Source organism: Myxocyprinus asiaticus, chromosome 8 (assembly GCF_019703515.2).
Source record: "Myxocyprinus asiaticus isolate MX2 ecotype Aquarium Trade chromosome 8, UBuf_Myxa_2, whole genome shotgun sequence".
NCBI lineage: Eukaryota > Metazoa > Chordata > Actinopteri > Cypriniformes > Catostomidae > Myxocyprinus > Myxocyprinus asiaticus.
In genome coordinates this window covers 35,430,604-35,458,428 of record NC_059351.1, presented here as the reverse complement: position 1 = coordinate 35,458,428, position 27,825 = coordinate 35,430,604, and the positions used below count along the sequence as shown (strand labels likewise).

Sequence of the window (27,825 nt, the reverse complement as noted above, 5' to 3'; positions counted from 1 at the left end):
TACCAGAATGCGGAGGAGCCTGCTGCTGACCTCCACGAGGCGGAGGAGCCTGCTGCTGACCAATAGGAGATGGAGGAACCCGGTACCATTACAGTCTGGCCATGACTGTGCCCCCTCTATCTGTCACTTTGTCTTGTCTGCTTGTTTCTCCCCCTTCCTCTTGTGTTTTGCAGGTGTCATGTAAGGGTGTCAGCCCCAGTTGACATGGCAATGATTGTTACTTCAATCAACTGATTATCCATGGCACCTGCCTCCCTTTAACCTCTTCCTATTTAAGCTCCCCTCATGTTGAGTCCTGTGCATTATTGTTTAGTGTGTTTGCCCTGTTGGTTGGTTCAGCTAACTAGAGCTTTGGTCAGTTTATGTTACTTTTTTCAAACTTTCTATTAGTTCTACTTGGTCTTTTCCTCCACTGAGTGAGTTTTTGTATGTATTTTGTTTGGTTTCCCTTTAATAAAGATTTTTCCCTGCATCTCTGAATTTGGGTCTTTCAACTCAGCAAAAATGTGACCCCATAAAGGTAAAAATGCCCCTGAAAATCAATTCCAGGGGACAAATATTGGCACCTTCAGAAAAAAGTACATTTCTGGCAATGCGATATAGTCTCTGGAATGAGACAAGCAGGGGGTGTCTTTTTTATTGGGTGTGTTTGCAGCTGTGCATTGGGGACACGCCACCTCAAACTCTTCACAGTCCTAGTGAGGACGTGCCAGGTGTAAACACATATGACATGCAGAGATGCCCTGCTTGACTTGAACCAACAAAAACAGCTCTTAAGTCAACACAATGCCATGGGAAATTCTCTAGCACATGCGTGTACACACACACATACACATAAACACCCTGAAAGCAACAAGGTATAGTCAGGGTGTGAAAAGCAGCTTAACTGTAATGAATTTTCAATGGATTTTCATCTAGTAGACTCAGCAGTGCTCACATACAAGATTCTAAGAAAAAGTATTCTTTTCTTCCATCAACACTTTCCTGCCAATTTTTGAAAATTAATCGGATTGTATTATCTGTTTAGCTCAAACCTCAGTTAAAGAGATAAAGAGATTAATCAAAGACCTTAATCTTACTATGAGGCTAAGAACAGAAATACAGTGAGAGTACAGTGGCACTGAGCCTCATCTAACCTCACCCCAACATGGTGAGGGCTGATACCAGCACAGAGGATAAACTGCAAAGAAGTGCAAGAGTGGGCCAATTTACTTAAAACATTCACCACTTAACAATAACCAGACACAATTATTTTTAACTGATATCTTAATTCAATTATAATCATTTTATAACTGAATTAATAATAAGCACTTAATTAATATTTTTTTTTCAAGATGTTCAATCTGTCAGTGGTATGATTCACTCTGCAGAGGACACATAAGGTTCAGTCAGTGAGCACATGATCACCCTTATTAAGTCCTAGGACTGCTAAGAACATAAATCTACTATAATTCAGCAAAAAGATATGAGAGGCTACACTAAAAAAGTGGTAACCTGCAATTGTTCTCTCAAGAATCTATTTGTACTTGATGTAACTCATAAAAATGACTTTCATTGTTGTAACCTTATTAGTCAGGTTGATTTAGTAAGAATGAATACAACCAGTCAATTTAGATATGTTTCCACATTAAGCACAATTCAGGTTACCTGATAAAACATTTTTGTACAGTATGACTTTATTCACAATATATCACCTCAAGTGCTTTATGGCTTTTAGATATTATGACTTAAATAGTTACTACATAATAAAAATATTAAGGACAAAAATTTTATTTTATTAAGAGTATTCTTTGCGATATCTTCTCTGCTAGAAGTTATAATCCCTCACGAAACTGAACGAAATATCCGCTAAGGGAGCTGAGCATTGATAAGGTGTGTAATAAATCATGTATTTTAGCACAGCTGGAATGGTTTATTGACCAATCAGCATCCAGAACCAGAACTATCCAATTCATAAAAACTGATTCATTAATAATTTGTATTTATTTCTATACATTTATGTATTTTTTTAATTAATTCTGAATCCTAACATATTAAGGGCACATATGTAATTATAATGAACATTATTTATACTCTGCACTGGTATGTTCTAACAAACAAGTTCAGGGTTTGCAAGATGCAAGTTAATGGCTGTCGGTGGCAATGTCAAGTTTTATTTATATATTAAATGTTTACAAGCCAAACTTTAGAAGAAAATCATAACGGTCAGAGACATAGTGTCCATCCCGCTCGTTTGAATTCAAGTCTGATCTCTCTGTGAAATCAAAAACAAAAGGTTTGCTGCATCCGAAACCACGTACTGTCACAGCATGTACTGTATTTGATGAAGGACACACTTATCTGCCAGCAAAACAGTACGTTCTTTTAGGTATACATGCGAGTAGTATGAATAGATTTCGGACATACTTCATCCGGGGACGTGGGCATTGTCTCGTGACCCGAATATATGACGTAAGAACACAACCGCAAAAAATATCCGCTCAGGTTTTGTTAAACAAGCACCATTTAAGCACAGGGAACCATTATCTTGGTGTATAAATAGCACTTACAGTTGAGAAGAACCATCCGACTCATGATTCACCGCCGTTCTTTTAAATCCAGCGTTTTGAATGTGATGTCGCCTCAGCTCCTGAGGGATTATGGGATCAAAGTGTCCAGTCGATCCGCACTTCAGAATCTCACTGAAAATAGTAGGTCATCCGGGTAATTGTTTATTTACTGCTTCAAGAATACAGTGCATTCGGACATACTAGTCCATTGGCATACTGTTTTTGGCATACTTTATAGTAGGGAAGTATGGATATTTGGACGCAGCACTTGACTTTTCTTTAGCTAAATTCGTTCTGTTGCTACTATGAAATTTTAAAACACTGCCCCCAGTGGCCAAAGCTGTAAGTATTGTTGGGCATACCAACACATGTGAAATGTCCACAGAGGGGTGCCAAAATTGTTTTCTGCTGTGCAGGAAGAGGAAGCATATTTAATACACTAGACCCTCAAGCCACAAAAATACCCATCAGTGGAGTAAAAATTTTGTGGTAAATGTGGTAAAAATGCGACCTCCGAATCACGCTTGTCACTGATTATGTGAATGTGATTACTTTCTGGTTTCAACACAGGATCAAAACCTAGGTATTCCATGCTGCTGATGCAACAAGCTTTTGGCCATGCCACAAGGGAAGGTAAAGACACTTGAGCTGATGAAACATTTTTTGATAGGAGATGGTTCTTGTCAGTAAGCCTGCATTTCGTGGCTGAACCTAGGGTACTGGAACTCTCGGTAACAACATGCTGACTTGTATGATCATGTTGTTTCTTAATTCCAACCCCCCTCCTCTTCTCATGCCTCATTGAGTGTCCTTATCTATTATTGCAAAAGCTCATAAATAAATAATAATAATAAAAAGAATCCTATAACTGTATCATTCATTTATTTTATCTTTGTCTTTCAAATCTATTCACTTTGAGTTGATCTTGCAACCTTGAACTAAAATGCTCAGCTGCTGATGTCGAGATTAGTGAAATTCTCACCTTAGTAAAAAAGGAATTTCTTAAAATGACTTAAAAGGTGTGAGTACCACTGGAGTGATGTCCCATCATACATTTTTAATGCTTATCTGTGACAATCCCATTGATGTGTGTGCCAGAAGCTACTCCCACAGAGCCACTCAAAGACATCAAGAACCCCTGAGCTGCAGGCTAGATGGCATGCTCATCACAATCACGGATAACACTACAGTCATTATATTTTAGTTGTAAACTACCCTGTCTGCTCATCCTCAGCTCAATGTCAATGAATAATGCAAAAGAGCACTTTAGGCTAAATGTCTACTTCACAGGTTTTAGACCAGGGGTACTCAATAGGCAGACTCCGGGTCTGGATCTGGACCGAAGGACAATTCACTCCGGACCAGGATCTAAACCTTTGTGCAAGTTATATGACACCTTGCTAAGTTATTATGTAAGCATACGTTTATACGCGCAGAGTGGAGTGTGTCCAGCGCAATGCGCTTTTTCCCTAGCGCTGAACGCCCTTTTATTCCTGCTCTCCATACACTGCCTCTCTCCCCGCTATAGAGGTGCCACATAAAGCGTGATTCACTGTACGTAGTTATTTTAAAAACAGTAGCAAAGACACCACTACAGATACTGGCATCTTTTGCTTAAACACATTGCAGAAACCAAAAATGAAGCAAAGAGAAACTATCTTCATCTATCTGATGTGTGATTCAGACAGTTCAGCAAAGCCAGGTTTGTGTCAGGACAAGTGAATGTGCTGCCTTTAGACTATAACGTTTTTCCATCTAAATTTAGCTTAATTAATCAGCATGTTTAATTAAGCATTTTTAATGCAGATTCCTGTTCTAATTTTGTGAAAATTAATCACAGATGTCATCATGACATGGGTGGCAAGGAAAGCCTATTTATATTTATATAAACAAACAGTATTTTAATGCTTCATTGTTGTTATGTAAATTGTTTGTTTTTTTGTTTGTAACTTAGTAGATTCTCACTTTAAGGAAAATATAAAAATGGTCCATTCAGACTTTTACATATTTATAAATGTTCTCTCAGGAGATACCCCTGATCCCCCATATTTTTATCCATCAAAATGCCTCTCTCTCTCATACATATATATTAGGAATGTAAAAATATTTAAACACAAAAACTGAACTGCTGTCATTTAGCTTCAAAACGAACTGTTGATCTTATCTTTTAATATTCATTAAGTGCCCTCGACTGATGAAGTCTTGATTAAATATTTTAACCTTTTGGTAGAAGATCCCACAGACCCCACTACTTTGGCTGTCTCTGGGCCCCCATTGTCCTCAACCCTGCCCAGTTTTGAAGAGACTATTTTGAATGTTTAGAATTATTTATTTATTTATTTATTGCTTTTTTTTACAAAGTATTTTTGCTGCCAACATGGCAAGTTATAAAACTATTAAAAAATATATTTTATATCATTTCATAGCCATATGACACCATGTAAGCTACGTACAATTATTCAGACCTTTACTGGGAAGGAAAGGACCTCTTGGAACTTTAATTGAGTATCCCTGTTTTAGACTATCCAACATATGGTACAATTTAATTGTATACAAATGATCTCCAATATTAAGACTGTAAACTTTGTAGGATGTGAGGTTTTATCGATTATTGAAGGGTCTCAAGGTAGGAATAACATAAGTAATGGATACTGTACATTTGAACAGTCATTATCCTAAAATAAACCCTGCATTGCTTCTTACTAAGTAAATCAAATAAACATGAATGATTAGTCATACAAAAATACTGACCCCAGAATGCCACAATTACCCAGTCAGAATCAAGTATTCCATAGCTGTGTTCTTTTAACGAATAAAAACAATATCTCTTCCTGACATCAATCTCACACACCTAACAAGACAAAGTAAGGGACTTATTTCAACCATAGCATTCTTAAGTTATGCAAACCAGTCTAAAATATTACCATAATAATTCTGCATTCACCTTTGCCAAGCAGTTCTTGCATGCACTTTTGCATAATTAAGGCAGATCAAGTCGGGACAGATTTTGAACATGCAGATGAGTTACCTTTCTAAATTCCAAAGAGATTTAGAGGGGCAGACAGGCAGGCAGGAGCTCTCCAAATACAATTCACCACTGCTGGGTCGAATCCCTGACAAAATCATGAAGACACATCAGCTATCCCACTAAGTGCATACCCCAGCTTTTTTGAAGGAGAACAGAAGGGGATGATTCACCTACACCCAACTGCTTTTTTTGTTTGCTCCTGTATGATCATATACTCAGGGTTGGGGAGTAACGAAATACATGTAACGGGATTACGTATTTAAAATACAAAATATAAGTAACTGTGTTCCACTACAGTTACAATTTAAATCATTGGTAATTAGAATACAGTTACATTCAAAATGTATTTTGATTACTGAAGAGATTACTTTGCATTTTATTGTCATTTGTTTCATTTAATATTTAGTCCTTTCAGATGGAAAACATTTATACATATAAATTATGCGATCCAAAGTGCATTTGAACAGCAGTGAAACACTTTCTTATGATGTGTTACATTCATACGAGCAGACAGAGAAGTAAGTTTGAAATAAGTTTGGAGCAGAAGAAATAGAAATAAACCTTGTGTAAATTGTCAGCTTTACGCTAAGCTAAAATGCTATTTCTAGCCATTTTACATGCATGTTACTAGGCACAATCATATTTTTTATGAAGAAAATTCACGTTAGATCATAATTTATTTTTTTCTAGTAAGACATTTGATATTAGGCCAAAAATCTTATTCTTCATAATAATTTTTTTTATTGTTTTCCTGTAAAAATATCTAAAAATCTTTAAAACAAGATCAGATTGATTTATCTTGTTTTAGAAACAACACTGCATAAGATATTTAAGTTTTTCAAAGAATTTATTTTTAACATGTGTATTTTGTCTTACTGTACTGGCAGGGTTTTTTTTAGTCAAAACAAGTGAAAAAATTTACCAGTGCTGAAGAAGTCATTTAGAATATGTTACTAACCTTGAGTAATCTAATGGAATACGTTACAAATTACATTTTACAGCATGTATTCTGTAATCTGTAGTGGAATACATTTCAAAAGTAACCCTCCCAACCCTGCATATACCATCTTTCATCAGAATGTGGAGGCTGCGCAGTCTTGGTATCCTGATTTGAAAGAAAAATACCTCTAAACACATGCAGAATAACGCTGCAACATCTTAACATAAAAATAAATCTCAGATTATGCAGGAAGTCATTCTAGGTTTACTATGACATAGCCATGTTGTAAAGGAAGGAACAGTAGTTTCGATTGAGGTAAATCAACCACAGGGTTGACCAAAAGGAAAAGATGGTTCAGAACTACTAATCTGGCATTCAGTATAGTACAGTGTAAGCACAAAGTGGGGGCGGTCAACTTTTCTGATCTGATTCGCTGATCAGTTTCTCATTCTCTTACATACTTCAGGCATCATTTGAGGCTCCCTAAGATTATCATACTGGTGGAGCCTTTTAGAGAAATTTGAGCAATGGTTTGAAAAATGGCAGTTTACTGAAGAACATACAAAATGGAACCCACAAGTTCCTGCAAAAATTAAAAGAAATGTCAACAGTTCATAACAGGTTATCCACCTTTTTCCTGGGGGACTTACTGGAGAAACGAATGTGGGTGGGACTTCCGCCGGATGTCGTTCTATAACATTCCCTAACTCTGGCTGCAGTCATTTTAGACCCTGTTTACAGCAGGTAATAAGACACATTTCGGATTATCTGATCACAAATGGTCAGCGCTAAATATAGTTGTAAACGGGGTGTAAAATGTTTTGGTAACACTTTATTTTAATGTGTCCTTGTTACACATTTTACATGTATTTATATAGTAATAACAGTCAGTTATGCATAATTACAAGCAACTAACCCTAAACCAAACACTTACCCGAAACCTAAACCTATAGAATGTACATGTTGTTAATTAGTAATAATCAGTAATTACTTTTGTAATTACACTGTAACAAGGACACATTAAAATAAAGTCTAACCAATGTTTTGTGATTGGATCACAAAAATAACTTACAGAGGTTGTCAAAAACCACATCGCATTTGAGGTTTAAAATAGCGTCCTGATGTGTCCCGGACAGACGCGAAGCACCAACTGTCACGGTTCCGGTGAGTTCGTCGGTCTGTTCTGTTTGTTTTTTTATTTCTCTCCCTCATGTGTCTCAGGCGCTGCCGGCATGCGTGATCAGTGTTTCCATGGGAATTCTCTGCTGATTCACTGCCTATTTAATCCCTTCATTGTGTCATGTTCTTTGCTAGATTGTTGTTGTGTGTTGAAGTAACTCACCTCGCTCTCTCTGCCTTAGTTGGTCCTGTCTCGTGTATCTAAATGTTTATATTGCTATCTATCCGCATTTTGGGAGTATGGTTACCTTCCAGTTTGCTGTGTGCTTGTTCTCTGCACACATGACGCTTCAATGGAGGATTCCTCACCGATCTGCTCCTTACTACCACGACACACACACTCGCATATGAACACACTCTTCATGGAGGATTTCTCATGGATCTGCTCTCCACATGACCACGACGCACACATCGACAACACACCCATTGCCTTCATACTGCAGTCGGTGCCGGGTTCTCCACGCTTCACCAGCCCAGTTGAAGTTATTATTTATTGTGAATAAATTCTTTGAACTGTTCCTCTGCTCTTGGGTCTCTTTGTCTCATTCTGGCAGAACAATCTAGCCAGGATGGACCCAGCGGAGGAATCCACTCTTTGTCTCAGCAGGGAACTTTACTGGGACGTCAGCAGGATCAGATCTCTGCTTCTAACTGGGCTCTGGAGATGATGGCATTGCAGCTTGCTGAGCTCACCTCTGTCGTTCAACAACTCCGCCAGCCTCCTGATGCCGGTCCCACCCAGGAAGTGCCCTCACCGGCTCTGGTGGTTCCCCACGTTTCTGGATGCTTAGAGACTCGTCTCAACCCTCCAGCCCCGTTCTCAGGTGAGGAAGGGTCCTACAGCACTTTCCTTTCACAATGTTCCTTGTCCTTCACATTGTAGCCCTCTGCTTTCCTGTCGGAAAAAATGAAAGTGGCATTATCATGCTCCTCACCGGAAGGGCCGGTGAATAGGGAACCACCATGTGGGACAATAGACATCCCTGTTGCGCTTCATTCCAAGCATTCGCCACGGAGCTCCACTGAGTGTTCTATCACTCGGCTCAAGGTTGTGAGGCGGCAAGGGTTTTATCCGGACTGTCTCAGGGAGATCAGTGGGTTGCGGACTATGCCATAGAGTTCCGCACCCTTGCTGCATCTTGTGAGTGGAACAATCATGCCATGTGGGACCTGTTTCTGCATGGGCTTTCCGACGACATCCAGGATGAAATCTATCCCTTGGACCTGCCTTCCCGCTTTGATGACTTGGTGGACCTGGTGGATCCGAGTGGATCAACGTCTGGCCATACGCCGCCGCCACCATTCTCTACCTGCCCGGGTGGCTGACCACCATACCCAGTCCACAGTTTCGGCCAGGTCATCAGAATCACGGTCAGAGGCAGAGCCCATGCATGTTGGGAGGGCTCGTATTTCTCATAAGGAGAAGCAGCAACGCCTCATTCAAGGACTTTGTTTTCATTGTGACCCTTCTGGTCATTTCTCAGATTCCTGTCCAGTAAAAGACACAGCTCATCAGTAGGCAGGGGGTTACTGGTGAGTGCAACACCCCTGGACAAAACCCACGGATTATGCACTCTTCTCCCGGCCCGGCTGCAGTATGGATCAACCAGCCATGCTGTCTCCGCATTGCTGTATTCCAGAGCCGAAGGGAACTTTATGGACATCGAAATGGCTTCCAAGTGGCAAGTTCCGACAGTCCAGTTGGATGAACCTATCACAGACCATACCCTCAGCGGCACGCCCCTGATCGTCATCACCCATTCCACCAAGCCAATCACTGAATGACATCACAGTGAAGAATTGTTATCCTTTGCCATTGATGTCTTCAGTTTTCAAACTCTTTCAGGGAGTGTCCGTCTTTACGAAGTTGGACTAACGCAATGCTTATCACCTTGTCCGGATCAAGGAGGGGGATGAGTGGAAGATGGCTTTTGACATCCATAGGAGGAACTTCGAATATTTAGAATATTTAGTTTCGTCCGTGGGAGTGCGCATGGACCCTGCCAAGGTCAGAGCCGTCTCCAGTTGGCCAACCCCAGATTCCCGCAAGGCTTTGCAGAGGCTTCTGGGGTTCGCTAATTTCTATCGTAGGTTTATTCGCAATTAAAGCCTACTCGCCGTGCCTCTGACAGCTTTCACAGCACAACTTTTTGTTTGACAGATGTGGAGCATTTTTCTCATGGACAACAGAGAACAAACTCTGAACTTAAATAAGCCTAAGACGCTTCCAAATACAGAGATAAGATGCAGTCTACACTTACTGTACAGAACTAATTATCTAAATTCTTTCTATACTGAAAATACTGTAACTAAACTAAGAATCCATACTGTGACATAGCGAAGGTAGCCATTAATAAAAGCATGATCTTGCTTCGTTTTATTCAGATTATATATGATTGGCCCTGTGGAATATTGTTCACGTTTTTTCACCATAATAATTACTAGAAACTGGTTTCTAAACTTCTCTTCTAATTGACAGATTTGTCCAAATCTGACAAGCATCCTTAAAGTGATAGTTCAACCATAAATGAATGTTCTGTCATCATTTTCCCGCACTCATGTTGTTCCAAACCTGTGTGACTTTCTGTATTTTGTGGATCCCAAAAGATGTTAGACAGAATGTTAGTCAGAATGTTGACAGTCTTAGTCAACATTTCCTTTAAAAATATGGAGGAAAAAACATGCAGTGAAAGTAAATGGTGACTAAAATTCTCTCTATATCTCCTTAATTGTGTTGCATCGAAGAAAGAAATTCATAAAGGTTTGGAACAACATAAGTGTGAATGATGAAAGAATATCCAATAATAATAATAACAATTATTATTATTATTATTATTACATTATTATTATTATTATTATTATGTAATCCATGTTAAATGTGTGTTATGTAATGGAATATTGGAGATTAAACATCCATTTTGTAACATATGATAGTAACTAGTTACTTGCTACTTGAGTATTCTTTTAATTGGATACTTTTTCACTCTTAAGTAATTATTAACATCATTACTTCTACTTGAGTCATTATTTTTTTCAAGTAATTATACTTTTACTTGAGAACAGTTTTTGGCCAGATAGCTTAAAACCAAGTGTTTCAGACAGAGGGGCAGAGACAGGGTGGAAAGTGATCATATATGATTAAATTCTGACTGTTTTGGTGCAATTTTTATTTTTTTATTTTTTTACTGACATTCTATGTGGACCTCAGGGAAGATAATACAATTATAATAAAAGAATATGTCATGACCCCTTTAATATCATAGAAAACTGACTATTTTAACCCCAAATGTGTGTGTGCTATGCATAATTATTATCATTGTAGTAAACACTGTCCCTCTCTCTTCACCTGTATTGAAATCAGTTGCGAGTCGAGTCTTGTGCGCTGCGTGTGAGGAGCGCTATTTGAATGATGCACAGAGTTGCCGCCTATTTAGAGCGTTCCAAATGGCTCTCTTATGAGGCTTTATTTCAGTTAGGATGCTGCCAAAGAAGAAAGCTGCCTGGAAACAGCGAGGCAGCTCACTAAGTTTTGGAACAGACCAATTGTGCCTGAAGCTTTAAAACATAAAGCAAACAACACAGAGAGGCAAATAGACAGGAAGGAATGCGTAGGTGAACAGATGAAAAGAGAAGGTATAAACACTGGGACACACTCTGTCTTGAATAGTGTCTCTGTTGGGAAGACCATGGCTGAATTCTCAGTGTCCCTGTCACTAACTGAATATAAAGGTCAATTGTGCTTTCTGCCAATCCTCAACATTATACAAAGCCAAGAGACACTAAGAACTACTCCAATGTGTCCTCCTGTCTGATTTTGTTCAGATATTGCTGTAAATAACCAGAGTTATTTAAGTACTTTTTACCTAAATGACAAAACAAATATGTTTACCTACAAAAATTAATATGAAAATCAAAATCACAGGATTTCAATTAAAAGTATAGATCACCCAGAAATGAAAATACCCTCATGTCGTACCAAACCCGTATGACTTTCTTTTATAATTCTCAACACTATTTTTATGATACTTTAGGTCCTTTTGTGAGCTTTAATGTGAGGCACCATCCACTGCCATTGTCTTAAAAATAGATAGGGTCATCTTCAATCAAATTAAATAAAAATCTCTTTTGATGTTCTGCATAAAAAGGAATTTCATATGGGTTTGAAATGACATGAGGGGGAAAGAATTATGATTTTTTGTGTGAGCTATTCCTTTAATAATATGAAGCCAAAGTATGACAGAAATTAAATGTATTCATTTATGTGACCACTAAAAGATACCCCTGAGATTTTAAGTAATTTAGGTCATATGGGTTCAGCTGAAAAATAAATAAAAATAAAAAAATAAAAGGTTGGGAACCCCTGTTTTAGAGTGTGGGTTTTGGGCCATAACCATACAAATAAAACAAAGATGGCATAACAAAGTATTATTGTCTTAACAACCACAGACGTGACTAAAGACACGGCCCATCTGGATTTCCTGTCCAGTAGGGCTCAAGCGTGTTCAGCATTAAAAAGGGTTCAGGTGATCATTACCACCTCGTGATGTATAATTCTGAACTATCTATATGTAAATACTACATGCACCAGTCCAGATCATTATTTGAGGCTCCCTTGAGAGTGGTGACATGGAAGCATTCACATTTATTAAAAGCAATTAAATGCAAAAGGACAATCTGGCACATCTGAGGACGAAAAAATATGTTTACATTCATCCTTAATAATGTTGAATTGACAGTACTGGGACCATGTTTGACATAATTGAGAATGAGAGACAATAAACTGACCACCCACTCACTCACTCACTCAGCAAACATTTGGAATAATGATGCCCTTTGGCAGAATTGAGACCAATTTAACCCCCCTTGGCTTTGTCTAACATCTTTATTAAAATGACTTTATAAATGGCTTTTTATATCTATCACTTACTTGTTTGCCCTCCAGAGTGTAGAGTCTCTTCACAGCTCCAGAGTCCAGTTTAATGGCATCAGTGATGTCCGTAAGCACCTGCTCAAAGGAGTGAACCGTCTTCTTATTTAAGAGGATCCGGACGGCCTTGCGTGGTTTGACGCCACTCCGGATGACCGTCACCAGCTTGGGTTTGATGAAATCTTTGCTCTCTCGTTCTCTAAGGTCGCTCTTTGAGGTGGTAAGAGATGGTAGCGAGCGGAATGTGCCTGTTTTCACATTGACCGACCAGTTGGGATTGACATTCTTGGTGTAGTCCACTTTACGGTAGGGTTCATTGGAAGAACATACATAGCTCTCTCCTGTCAAAGAGAAAGGAATAAGATGAATGGAATGATGTTTTAGCACAAAATTCTTTGTATGCTGATGAAGTGATTGGTTATTAACAAAAAAACTGATTTATTGAAAATGTGAATCATCCATATATTTCCTCTTCAATTCAAACATAAGGTCAAAAAGGCTTATGTTTGAAGTAAAGACTCCAGATTCAGATTTGATTCAGACTGATTCAAATGGGAGATTTGTATATTTTCATGAAGTAAACATTGACATTTTCTGAGGGTTTGGACCTATTTTTACTTTATTTAATGTAATACTGACCAAAGAGAACACACTAGTAATCACAGCACTATTTTACAAAATTCTAGATATCTAAAATTAATTGTAGCAAAGCTGGTACACCTATGCACATGTACACTACCAATATCTGAATACCATCCAAGAGACCAAAGACTGCATAGGGTTAATGCACTGGGTGGAATGAAAAGTGCCCTTAGCCCATTCATGACCCTGCTCTCTCTCTTTCTCTACACTTTTCAGCTATGGTGTTGGACAAGGTCCAAGGCAAAGTATTTTCTATTTTGCACAAATTCCAATGCAACTGCTAGCAAGTATCCATTCCCATGTTCCAGTGCTACTTTGTTCAAAACACAAAGGGCCTTAGTAAATAAAACCACAAGAATAAAAAGCTTCCTTTGCAAGCACACACACACACACATATATATACTGTATATATAAACATTACTGCCCAACAAATGTTTTATAAAATGCTTTAACTGAGAGGTCATGGCATTTTGCATAATTAAACATGTTTGATAGACATTGTTTTGTATTTAAAGCCAATGAATGTGTGTAAGACAAAATAAAGGGCATGTTTGTTGTGTGTAATGGCACATCTTGGCACTACAGCAGAGGCAGCTGGTCTGAAAATGGAGCTTTGTCATCCTAAGGAGCGAATATCTGTCAGGACAAAAGGCATGCTAGTGCATCAAAACAGGACAAACATCCCTCAACTCCTGCTCTCTCCCTTGCCTCAGAAGAAGAATCTCTGCATGCAACATTCATAGCATATGACTTCTGACGAATTAGCACAAAATACACATGTTTGCATTTAAAGGTATAGTTCACCCAATAATGAAAATTCTCACATCATTTACTCACCCTCATGCCATCCCAGATGTGTATGACTTTCTTTCTTCTGCAGAACACAAACAAAGATTTTAGAAGAATATCTCAGCTCTGTAGGTCCATACAATGCAAGTGAATGGTGGCCAGGAGATAAGAGATAAAGTCAGCATAAAAGTAATCCACAAGACTCCAGTGGTTTAATCAATGTCTTCTGAAGAGATCCATATGGTTTTGGATGAGAAGTTGAGAACAGACACAAATATAACATCTTTTAATGTACATCTTGCCATTCCAGTCTCTAAGCACAAGCATGATTTCAAGCTTGGTTACACTTCCTAGTGCTTGACACATGCACAGAACGCAAGATGGCACTATAGGAAGTCTAATCGAGCTTCAAATCACGATCACCATGGAGACTGCTGTCAAGATTTATTGTGAAAAATGAGTTGGGTGATTCCTACAATTTGGTGTAATTCCGGCTTTGAAACTTTTGGGAGGAAAAAATAAAAAATGTATTTTTACAAGTACATTCATGTTTCATCATTACAGGGACATGTTAAAGATTGTATTAGTCATACTGGTCAAGCTAAATGACCAAAAAATTCAGATGTCCAGAAAAAACAGAAAGCCAATGATTTAGCACTTATTTTTGTCAAAAATGTTTGACGTGCAGTTTTGCGGATATATCCATGACAGAGTGCAATAGTTGAAAAGGATTTCAATTATTTAAAATTGAACTTTTAAGCCAACAGAAGTGTGTGACATTATAAATAGAATTTATTATTTTTAACAAGCCTATCAAACTTGTAATCGGTTGAAATTAAACACTATAAAGACCACACACTTGCACTGGAGACTTAAATGCCACCAAATTGTAGGAATGCCACAGTTACATTTTGATCTGTTCTCACCCAAAACCAACTGGAACACTTCAGAAGACATTGATTTAACCACAGGAGTTTGATGGATTATGTTTATGCTGACTTAATCTGCTTTTTGGACCTTCAAAGTTCTGGCCACCATTCACTTGGATTGAATGGGCCTATGGAGCTGAAATACTCTTCTAAAAATCTTTGTGTTCTGCAGAAGAAAGAAAGTTATACACATCTTAGATGGCATGAGGGTGAGTAAATGATGAAATAATTTTCAGTTTTGGGTGAACATGAGTGCTGAATTTGTGTGACATATTTTGCACACTTTACGAAGTCATGCTAAATTAAATGAAGGCCATACCGGCTGCAATTATACATACAGTTGACCATCCATGACTATGCAGGATGACTAAAAGGTTTGCATAATATTCACTGTACTATGATTCCAAGATGAATGATGCTCTTGTTGAAGTAGGTGAGACATAACTCAGCAATGAAAACTGTGAGCTAGGTAGAAGTAACAAACGTAAAGTGATCCTGATATTAAGGTTGACGGGGTCAAGTTAGAACGAGCAGCCAGTACATCACAAAATAAAGCAAATAATTAAAAACCAAAACAAGATAGGAAAGATAAATCTAATTTTAAATCCAAATAGCTCTGAAAAGGTTCTTCCTCATATTTTAATGTCACTTAAATTAAAGAGAGCTTCGGACTGAAGGAAAATACATTTTTGTAAAATCTCTGAGTCTGGCCCAAATACATTGTAAGGTGAAGGTTTAAATTTATTAAACAAATATGAAACATTTGTCAATAGGTCACCAATTGCGCACAGCACAAATCATGGGAAGTGAAATATGGCTCCCAGCTACGCAATTTTGAGCATCATTGCACAAGCAAAATCTATTCAGAAACATTCAGATATCTTCTGAATTTGAATTGCAATGTCTATAGCCTTGGGAGAAACTGCAGGAAGCTTAAATGTGACAAAATGTAACTGCGGAACAATTAAAGAATTAAAAAAGCAACCTAAACAGATCTGATTTATACAAAACTCATGCACTCTGGTGGGCTAAATCTGAGAGGAAAAAATCATATATATATTGTTTCTTATCTTATCTCAGTTACTAAGGAAGTCAGAGGCAACTGAGAACAGATGACTCGCCTAGTGTGAATGAAACATTTGTTTATTCACATGAGCGTATGGGAATAAGTGTGTTATAATCACACACAGCCTCAGGCTTGGATGCATACTTAAAACTTCTGTTCTGGTATACTGTGTTTAGTGTGCAGTCCAAATTAAAAAGTCCAAATTACGTAATTTCATAACAAAATTCCATCAAATTGAATTGAGTAATATTTAATAAAATAAAATTAAAATGAAATATTTTAAGTTTTATTCATTTAATTGTGTTAAACATTACACAATTCAATTTGACTGTAGAGTAGGCAAATAATTCATCAACACTGCATACACATAAATCCTTAAGGATCTTCATTCCCAATGTTTGGTTCCGCCACTGACCCGGAACCACAAACATCCATGTCATTTCATTGCCACGTGGATCATATAATCTCAATTTCACTCAGTTGCCTCAAAAATAAATGGGAGGGAGAGACTCCCAAGGCACAGGGCTTTATTAAGCTGAGAAATTAACAAAAGGCTAATTAATCAGGAAGACTCCAGATGGGGTCACTAATACTGATGGAAAAAAACTGACCCAAAATGAGAATGGGATGGCAGCTATTTGACACACAGTGTGTGTGGAGAGAGACAAATCTGGGAAATATAGTAATACGGATCCCACTCACATGGGACTCAGGTGTGGAACAATCACAGGGGTTATGAACCCTCCATCACCCTCTTTTAATCAGTCAATTTACCCATCACTCAACAAAGTTTGTTTGGCCAGCATTGTAAGCAGTATCACCAGCTATAATGTAACACGCTTTAAAATTCCACAGAGTTGCCTTTTGCTGGAGATCAGAAGCAATGGCATTCAGAGTTTTGATCACATGTGTGTATAAGACTTTATACAGTCTCGAAACAAAAAAGAGAACTAAGCCAACCCTCAGTCTGTGTGAAGAGATGCTGAGCTCGGCACTTCAAATGCAAAGCTCATGGACAGTTGCATCACTGAGCAAACACAGAGCCACATTCCGCGTCACAGCCTCACATGCTGCATAGTCAAAGCAGCTGGATTTGCCAAACTGTACATACAGTGTTTGTAAAGTACAGTTATATGTGTGTAGCTTTAAATAACTTTTTTTTTTTTTTTTTGCATTAACATTTTTTAAATGTATACATATGTATAAGTGAAAGTTTACTGTTTATTTTAGGTCATCATTTCTTTTAGGTTTTTGTAGTTCTTTTAAATAGTCATGTGGTATGACAAAAGATTTTTACATAAAAGTATAAATATCTCATGCAGTATTTTTTTATTTATTTATTTTTTTACAATTGGTTACATGCTTTTCTCAATACTAATTACACTTTTTGCAAACACTTCACACAACTGTCTTTTGCAATATGCAGCTTAACACATCAGTTAATTTCTCTTCCAAAATTCACTAACACCACCAAAACACTTCATACATGGCTCAAAATCAGCACATTCTACCATAAATTTGCAGACATTCTCACCCAGCAAACACAGTATGTCATGCATAACCCAAAGACCTAAAGAAGAAAAATACTAAATACTGGTAAAGTTTGATGTATAATTTCTCTCAGTTGTCTTGAACCTTGCATGTGTACTCCTCTATCTCTTCCTCGTCTGCTTCCAACCAACCTACCTGCTCTGTCAGCCATGTTTGCATAACACACTCATTACAAAGTTGGCCCTTTTAATATAGATTTTTTTTTGTTTTGTTTTACTGTATACCTTGAGTATTCTTCAATATGAAATATGGTAGAGCTAAAGCGTATTGTTGTCTAATTCAGTTAATTTTACTGTTTTAACAGTCCTGTATATACAAAACAATATGTATATGTGAGTAAAATTGGCTGTAGATACACAAAGTTTATCTAATGGTTGAGACTGAGTGAGAAAAGATTTAATGTATTTTGAAAGATGCGGTCACTGAATGCATTCTGAATATCATATAGAGAAAAGCGTGAAACCAATTGTAAAAAAAAGAGAAAATAATAACAATAAAAATAATAATTTAAAAAAAAAAACCTAATTACAAAAAATCTGTTTATTTATACAAGTAGAGCATAGCAGAGCATAATTTTAATAGGAGAGTTAAGATTCTGATTTTCAGTCTAGTGTAGTTCAATCAGGGAAGGAATGGAGCTAGTGGTGACTGTGACAAACCTTAAAATGCCCAGTTATACCAAGACATACATTACTGCAACTTACTCAATATACTTTTGAATCAGTTGCTCAAGTATGCAGTAACCATTAGTAAAATAATGTGTCAGTTACTGCTATGGTCAATGAGCTTGTTTTGTAAGGAGAAACAGAGAGAAGAAAAGGGGTCAGATGACTGATAATGTTGAGATGTTATGTCATAAACAGGAAAAATCCACAGCTCTTGGTTTGTTCATGCTAGCAATGTTCTAAGATTAACAGTAAATGTCAGATACAGGAGAGAGAGAGAGAGAGAGAGAGAGAGAGAGAGAGAGAGAGAGAGAGAGAGAGAGAGAGAGAGAGTTATCCATGGAAAAGTTATCCTTAAACTGTGATGCCATATTGCAGCATTTAAGCATTATTAATCCAACAATAAATCCTTGCTATTACTATTATGATCATGCCAGTGGTGCTTTATCGTATTTCTCCATATAAATAAGGCAATGGGGTGTCTTATATGGAGATAAGTATGCAGGCATATAGGCTAGGTGGTCGGTTGCAACTGAACATTCTTGAACCTCACCTTCCAGTAATTCATCCAGGCTGGTGATCTTCTTCCCCCCATCTATAGTGTAGATGCTCCGCACTCCATGCGGTAAATTCACATTGTCCGACAGGGAGCGGGTCAGCTCCATCAGCAGCGCATCGAATGACCTGAAGCGGTCACTGGAGACCGCGTACACCAAGCCCTTGAAGTATCTGTCGCCGTTCCGATAGAAGCAAACTTTTTTCGCTTTCTTTTCGGAGGTGAGCGACTGCAGCGTGCGCGTGCGGTAAAAGCTACAGTGCGCGCTGTGAGCGGGACTGGGCACGAGTCCGTTACCCCGCGAGCCGGAGTGAGAACGGGCGCTGCCTCGCGGGGACCGGTGACTCTTGTCGCGCTCCTCGAAATGCTCCCACTCGATACTTCTGCTGGACATGTTTATTTTCCTGGAGACAAAGCGCGGATCCTTTACAACAGAGGAGCTTATTGTAATGTCCTGTTATTTCTAAATAGTGTTGTCCTGTCCAGGCTGTAAGATGCTGTACCGTATTATTGCTTCGTAAATGGCTTTGATCAAATAGAATGCACTTATTTCAACATAACATACAAAGGAGTGACCAAAAGCTGTCCTTTTTAGACTTTTTATATAGCTAAAAAAAAAAAAAAAAAGCAAAAAAAAGCAAAAAAAAAAAAAAAAAAAAAAAGATTTTAAAGTAAATAGGTTGAGATTAAATAAATTAGGTCGGCAAAATCTCAGCAGTCCACAAATCCAAGAAATGTAATATTAAGTGAAATGTTTGCTCTCAAGAACAGATACTATCCATGGGGTGAGTCCCGGTCATCCAAATGATGAAAGAGATGTATGTGCGCATGCTGGACACGCGTGACAGTCCGCTGCTCTCTTCATCCCTCCACTGGCACACACACACATTACACACCTACATCAAGGCCACTGGAGGAGAAGAGAGGAGCTCCTCCTTTTCTGGGTCCTAAAAAGCTCCAGATTATGAAGCCTATAGTAAAAAAAATAAAATAAATAAAAATAAAAAAAAAAATAAAAAAGGCAGTGAAAACCTGTTAATTGTTTAACTGTAACTAAGTTACCTTATCATATACCACAATGAAAACTAGCCTATATTATGTTTAAAAAGACAATCTTTTACTGTAAATTGTTGTGCATTTTGAAGTAGGCTTGCAAATTATGAAAAAGAATAAACGTATAATATTATTATAATAATAATATTTATATATTAATATTAATATATTTCTATTTTGCAAGAAAATAATAGCCTGTGTGCTTTTTTTTTTTTTTTTTTTAATTTCTTAAATATCTAAAAAGTATCAGTTACTTTTATCATTTATTTAGAAATGGACATTCAGAAGTCTCTGCATGACCCATCACATCTGTTCACACATATATCACATATTTTATGTAAAAAAAAAAAAAAAAAGAAGAAGTTCTGTTTCATCTTACTTGTGTGGTTAGTTATGTGCTTTTGAATGTTTTTATTTAGTTAAGGTTTAAACATTTTTTTTAGGGTCTACGTATTTTAGCTGTATAAAAATTCTAAAGAGAACAGCGTTTGGTCACTCCTTTGTATGTTATGTTGAAGCTGATATGTTTTAACAAAAAAAAAAAATAAAATAAATAAAAAAAAAACAGTGTAGCTGCTAATGTGAATGTGCTTTCTTGTGCTGATTTAATAGATTGTTGGCTGTAAGTGCAAAGTTTAAGACTCATAGACTCATATTTTCTCATGTGACCACTTATTATGGCATTTCTTTATTTATATTTTGTTATATTGCTATGTCAGAAAATAGTCATACAATTTTACTGTATAAAAAGGTTCTTTCATTGTGTTTTGTGACTTGTCCCTTTATAAAGTGGATATAGTCCTTACTCTGAATGGTTTTAGAGATTATGTAAAACAGAACAATATTTAAGTCCTTTTTACTCTAAAGCTCCACTTTAACTTTCACATTCAGATGTGAAAGTGAAACTAAACAGGCACCACATGTGACTTTCAGATGTTAAAGTGAAAGTGGATATTAAAAAATGACTTACATTCTGAATTTCTTCTCACCCATACCTGTTACATCACTTCTAAAGAAATGGATTTAACCACAGTCTTATGGATTACTTCTATGTGTCCTTTATGTGATAGCTTCAAAGGTCTGATCACCACTCACTTGCATTGTAAGGACCAACAGAGCTGAAATATATTTCTAAAAATCTGCTGAAGAAAGAAAGTCATACATGTCTGGGATGGTATGAGGGTGAGTAAATGATGAGAGAATTTTCATTTTAGGTGAATTTTAATCATTCAGGGCAATTTAACACTCAAGCTTCAATAAAGCAATTGCTCTTGATTATGTGGCACAGGCTGTAGTCTCTCCAGCTCTGAAACTGCTGACAATAATATCAACACAGATGTGGCGAAATATCTCTGATGTGATGTCTCTTTTGTAAGTATCAGCCTCCTGAGACACTGTGAAAGCAAACTGTGACTTGACGGTTCTTTTGTGAATTAAAGGAAGAATAAAAACAGCTGAGACTGCATAAGAGGAAGTAAAGGGGAATGAAAGCACCGGAGAGAGGAAATCCTGAAGACAATAACAGTTGCAGCTGAGAGAACAATCCCTCCACCAAAAATGACAGAGAGAAAGAGGACACTCCCCTCACTGCAAAGAAGGATCTACCTAGGGCCTGGTTTTACATAATCTCTAAAACCGAATGAAGAGAGAATCAACTTGGGAAACAATAAGCTTAAATATTCACTTATGTGTTTCAAATTATATGAAGCCATTGTGGTCAAAAATAAAATTGGCATTTTATGTCACTTGTTATATTTTTAATGTTTAATTGGTTTTCAATTTCATATTAAACAATTTCTTGAGGTGAAAACAGCACAAACAGTCTCTATATAAAATAACTCATATTATTTGTTAATGAAGCAGCCATGGAAGATTTATTTATTATTTATTTATTAAAGGTAAAAAGTAAATGGTCAAGTAAGGAACGGTGTGAGGTAAAAGAGAGGTCAGTCACTGTAATCTAAGTGGAAAGAGTTGTCTGCTCAAATTTTCAGCTTTAGCAATCTTTCTGCAACATTTTGTTCTGCACCTACCTATTTACAAGAAATATCCATGTCTGCCATCTAGTGCATGACCTGTGCATGCACAGAATGGTAAAAAAAAAAAGAGGAAGAAGAAGAGAGCAGAAGAGAGTGTTACATTTAAGCAACTATTCAGAAAAAACACTTAATCATTGTTTAGATGTATTTAGCCTCATCTTGTTAACAGATACTTGAGTAATAAATTTATCATATGTACTGGGTTTCATGGTTATACCTGAAGACCTTGATACAACATGCAAAATGTTGCTAGGACCCAGGAGGTGTACAAGTACACAAACACAGATATAATAGGTATCCTATAAAGAGACTCACATGACACAAGTGCTACAAGTAAGGGCAAGTTTTATATCTAGGTTTTTTAAATTATTATTATTACATTTATTATTAATAATATAAATGAAATATCAGTAAATCTGATGAATTTCCAGTGTCATTCGAGCATATACCTAAAGTTTACAAAGGGTGTATCAAATATATGAGTAGCAACCAAATTTGAGTACTATTTAACACATTTATAAGCACACGCATCTCCATTTGGCTTCCATACTCTATAACAAATTAATCAAATAAAAGAGAAAGGTGGCTTTCCATGTTATACCAAGGTTAATTAAATTTTAGTGTTTGCAGGATTTCTGAGTCTGATGTGTCCACAAATGTCAGAGGAGAAATCTTTGCAAAGCTTAAAAAAGGACCAACATATTCTTCCTTAAAGGGATTGTTTTCCAAAAATTAAAATACTCTCATCATTTATTCACCTTCATGTCATCCCAGATGTGTATGACTTTCTTTCTTCTGCTGAACACAAATGATGATTTTTTGAAGAATATCACAGCTCTGTTGATCCAATCAGTGCAAGTGGATGGTGGTTAGAACTTTGAAGGTCCAAAAAGCACATACAGACAGCATAAAAGTAATCCATAAGACTCCAATGGTTTAATCTATGTCTTCAGAAACTATATGATAGGTGTGGGTGAGAAATAGATCAATATTTATGTCCTTTTTTACTATAAATTCTCTACCTTGCTCCAGTAGATGGCGATGTACACAAAGAATGCAAATTGTCAAAAACAAAAAAAGAATGTGAAAGGGAAAGTGGAGATTCATAACTTTAAAATGTATCTGTTTCTCACCCACACCTATCATATCTCTTCTGAAGGCATGGATTTAACCATTGGATTCTTATGGATTACTTTTATGCTGCCTTTATATGCTTTTTGGACCACCATTCACTTGCATCGTATGGACCTACAGAGCTGAAATACTCTTCTAAAAATCTGTTCAGCAGAAGAGAGAAAGTCATACACATCTGGGATGGCATGAGGGTGAGTAAATGATGAAAAAAATTTAATTTTTGTGTGAACTATCCCGTTTAATCCTGAGTTTAACCATTCTGAAAGCTGACAGCACTGATTTTAAACCACCACATGGTGCAACCAGCTCGTGTTCTGCAGGTGGCTGTGCAGTCAAGTTAGTGCCATCCTGTAGAGGAAAGCCATTTCCCATGACCCAGATCCCTCAAATTCCATTAGGAGTGGGATACTGGCCTACTGAACCCGGAAGAACAGAGAGAGAGCTACCATGGACAAAGCAGCATAGAGCAGATACATAGCCACTCAAGAAACATGCCTGGTGATTCATATATGATCAGGGTTGGGGAGTAATGAAATACATGTAACGGGAATACATATTTAATATACAAAATATAAGTAACTGTATTCCACTACAGTTACAATTTAAATAACTGGTAATTAGAATAAAATTACATTCAAAATGTATTTTGATTACTGAAGAGATTACTTTGCATATTATAGACATTTGTTTCATTTAATATTTAGTCCTTTCAGATGGAAAACATTTATACATATAAATGATGTGATCCAAAGTGCATTTGAACAGCGGTGAAACACTTTCTTATGATGTGTTACATTCATACGAGCAGACAGAGAAGTAAGTTTGAAGTAAGTCTGGAGCAGAAGAAATAGAAATAAACCTTGTGTAAATTGTCAGCTTTACGCTAAGTTAAAATTTTATTTCTAGCCATTTTACATGCACATGTTACCAGGCACAATCATAATTGGATCATAATTTATTTTTCTCTAGTAAGACCTTTGATATTAGGGCAAAAATCATATTCCTGATAATAATTTTTTTTATTGTTTTCCTGTAAAAATATCTAAAAATCCTTAAAATAAGATCAATTAGATTTATCTTGTTTTAGAAACAACACTGCATAAGATATTTAGGTTTTTCAGAGAATGTATTTTTATTTTGTCTTACTGTACTGGCAAAGTTTTTATAGTCAAAACATGATGTATAGGCATGATGTCTACACAAACATGTCGACACTCAGGGAGATATACAGGTGCATCTCAATAAATTAGAATGTCGTGGAAAAGTTCATTTATTTCAGTAATTCAACTCAAATTGTGAAACTCGTGTATTAAATAAATTCAGTGCACACAGACTGATGTAGTTTAAGTCTTTGGTTCTTTTAATTGTGATGATTTTGGCTCACATTTAACAAAAACCCACCAATTCACTATCTCAAAAAATTAGAATACATCATAAGACCAATAAAAAAAACATTTTTAGTGAATTGTTGGCCTTCTGGAAAGTATGTTCATTTACTGTATATGTACTCAATACTTGGTAGGGGCTCCTTTTGCTTTAATTACTGCCTCAATTCAGCGTGGCATGGAGGTGATCAGTTTGTGGCACTGCTGAGGTGGTATGGAAGCCCAGGTTTCTTTGACAGTGGCCTTCAGCTCATCTGCATTTTTTGGTCTCTTGTTTCTCATTTTCCTCTTGACAATACCCCATAGATTCTCTATGGGGTTCAGGTCTGGTGAGTTTGCTGGCCAGTCAAGCACACCAACACCATGGTCATTTAACCAACTTTTGGTGCTTTTGGCAGTGTGGGCAGGTGCCAAATCCTGCTGGAAAATGAAATCAGCATCTTTAAAAAGCTGGTCAGCAGAAGGAAGCATGAAGTGCTTCAAAATTTCTTGGTAAACGAGTGCAGTGACTTTGGTTTTCAAAAAACACAATGGACCAACACCAGCAGATGACATTGCACCCCAAATCATCACAGACTGTGGAAACTTAACACTGGACTTCAAGCAACTTGGGCTATGAGCTTCTCCACCCTTCCTCCAGACTCTAGGACCTTGGTTTCCAAATGAAATACAAAACTTGCTCTCATCTGAAAAGAGGACTTTGGACCACTGGGCAACAGTCCAGTTCTTCTTCTCCTTAGCCCAGGTAAGACACCTCTGACACTGTCTGTGGTTCAGGAGTGGCTTAACAAGAGGAATACGACAACTGTTGCCAAATTCCTTGACACATCTGTGTGTGGTGGCTCTTGATGCCTTGACCCCAGCCTCAGTCCATTCCTTGTGAAGTTCACCCAAATTCTTGAATCGATTTTGCTTGACAATCATAAGGCTGCGGTTCTCTCGGTTGGTTGTGTATCTTTTTCTTCCACACTTTTTCCTTCCACTCAACTTTCTGTTAACATGCTTGGATACAGCACTCTGTGAACAGCCAGCTTCTTTGGCAATGAATGTTTGTGGCTTACCCTCCTTGTGAAGGGTGTCAGTGATTGTCTTCTGGACAACTGTCAGATCAGCAGTCTTCCCCATGATTGTGTAGCCTAGTGAACCAAACTGAGAGACCATTTTGAAGGCTCAGGAAACCTTTGCAGGTGTTTTGAGTTGATTAGCTGATTGGCATGTCACCATATTCTAATTTTTTGAGATAGTGAATTGGTGGGTTTTTGTTAAATGTGAGCCAAAATCATCACAATTAAAAGAACCAAAGACTTAAACTACTTCAGTCTGTGTGCACTGAATTTATTTAATACACGAGTTTCACAATTTGAGTTGAATTACTGAAATAAATGAACTTTTCCACGACATTCTAATTTATTGAGATGCACCTGTACAAAGTAAGTGATAAACATTCACTTTATTAAGTAATATCGATAAATGTGTTTGTTTCCACATTACATGATATTAAAGCTTGTTTAACAAACGCCTGCAGAAACAAGTGTATAAAACATTATAATCTCTTTTGATAATCGTACACCTGAAGCACAAATGCTAGGGCTGCAGCATTGTTTATCAGCTGGGTTGCTAGGAGACATCTCTAATGAGAGTCAAACCCCTGCTAAGCTAATGGGAGCATTGCAGATCTGAATATCGGGGAATGGAAAGAATTTATGGTCGGAGATATCAAGTAGGAATAGCCCACATCCAGCTTGAATGGAATGCAGCATATCTGTGTACCCTGACAAAACGAAATTTATTGCAAGCAACATTTAAATCGCAAATATTATTAGATAGATTTTTCCAGTTATTATAGACCTCCTTGGTAGATACATATGAAAAATTATGATTTTTGAATGTCTGTACGGGAGATGTTCATTTCACAAAACAGTCATGCTGCAGTTAAAATTAGGCTTGCTTGAGTATTAAGTGTCATTTCAAGTTCTGGCTTTCGTGCGTGGATGTGTTTTTAAAATGTCAATTGGTATTACTAGTTAAATGCGACACAATGTATGATGCCCAAAGGCATAGGGTGTCTTATTCATTGTGAAACTGTGTTTTCTTAATGGCATGAATCACACTGAAGGCCTAGACTTTAAATGCACGGCCCTCCACTGCTATCTACACATATCTTCCACCTATATTCAGGGCAACAAACATAGAAAGATAGAGTGCAATGGGACTAAAAGCTAAAAGGTTGATATACAGTATTTATTGGAAAAGATATGCAAAGTGGGCCCACATTAACTGCTCCAATGGAGATTATTTTGTGAACTATGCCTGTCCTATCACTGTACTGTAGATCCAACACGGTACTGTAAAAGCAAAATAAAACGGGGCCTCTTAAAAAATGCTTGAGATGATATTTATAATTGGTATAATTTTAATAATTGGTACAGCATTTGTTGAAGTGGTTATTTTGATTAAGTATGTAGCCTACTTAAATGTTCCTCAATATATTCTAAAGGTATTTGCAAGAGTGTTGTGTTAAACATCCTAGTTTATTTGTACATGATTTGAAATCAAACCATTTTTTTATTTTTTTTATTTTTATTTTTTACCGTTTCCACCGTTTATACACAAATTATGCTGACAAACGTCTTTTTGCCCCTTTGCTCCCTGCTGATGTCAACAACACCTGCATTTCCAAATAGTGCCACATGGGGAGGCACTTGAAACACTTGATATCAGCTGTTTGACAGAAAGTGTGGGGTCAGAAAACTGTGGTTTCTAGGAAACAGTACATGTATTTGTCATAAATAAATGCATCTTGATCAGAATTATTCTCAACTGGTTAACATGGTTAATAAAGAAAATTTGTCACTGCAAATAATTTCTGTGGGTCTTTGCTCCCTGCTGAGGTCATGAAAAATGCACATACATGCATAAGCACACGTTTACTTAAATAAAGCTAAAGTAAAACAATCAAAATAGGACATTCCTGTTGAATGTATATAAAGCTTGTAAATACTATGGACAAACCATACTCTTACATTTTGTGTGTGTGTGTGTGTGTGGGCGGGTTTGAGTGGTTCACGAGGACATTTTTTTAGGTTACAAACTGGTAATTACAAGGGTATTGTGCTATAAATGTGATTTATGAGGACATTTCTAGTGTCCCCATAATTCAAATCGTTTAAAAAAAAAACATACTAAACGATGTATTTTTTTGAAAATGTAAAAATGCAGAAAGTTTTTTGTGAGGGTTAGGTTTAGCGGTAGGGGATAGAATCTATAGCTTGTACAGTACAAAAATCATTCTGTCTATTGAGAGTCCTCATATGGATAGCCGCACCAACATGTATGTGTGTGTGTGTGTATTTTTAGGATTTTAAAAACAGTATTTGCTTTATATATGTTTCA

General features: G+C 37.0%; 1 protein-coding gene across 9 annotated transcripts in view; it reads right to left on the bottom strand.

The window, feature by feature from the left end:
* Positions 1–19,890, bottom strand: part of LOC127445464 (serine/threonine-protein kinase DCLK2-like) — a 75,504-nt gene extending 55,614 nt beyond the window's left edge. For 4 of the 9 annotated variants that reach the window (XR_007897990.1, XR_007897991.1, XM_051705561.1 and 1 more), the window contains exons 1-2: positions 18,819–19,890; positions 12,624–12,964 (exon numbers count right to left, since the gene is read on the bottom strand). Coding sequence is in view for 7 of the 9 variants with exons in the window: in XM_051705561.1 (XP_051561521.1) it covers positions 12,624–12,964; positions 18,819–19,215 (738 nt within the window). In the remaining 2 variants the exon portion in view is untranslated. The remainder of the gene's footprint in view (positions 1–12,623; positions 12,965–18,818) is intronic. The other 5 variants (XM_051705562.1, XM_051705564.1, XM_051705567.1 and 2 more) reach the window with 2 other exon arrangements.
* Positions 19,891–27,825: the final 7,935 nt, after the last annotated feature.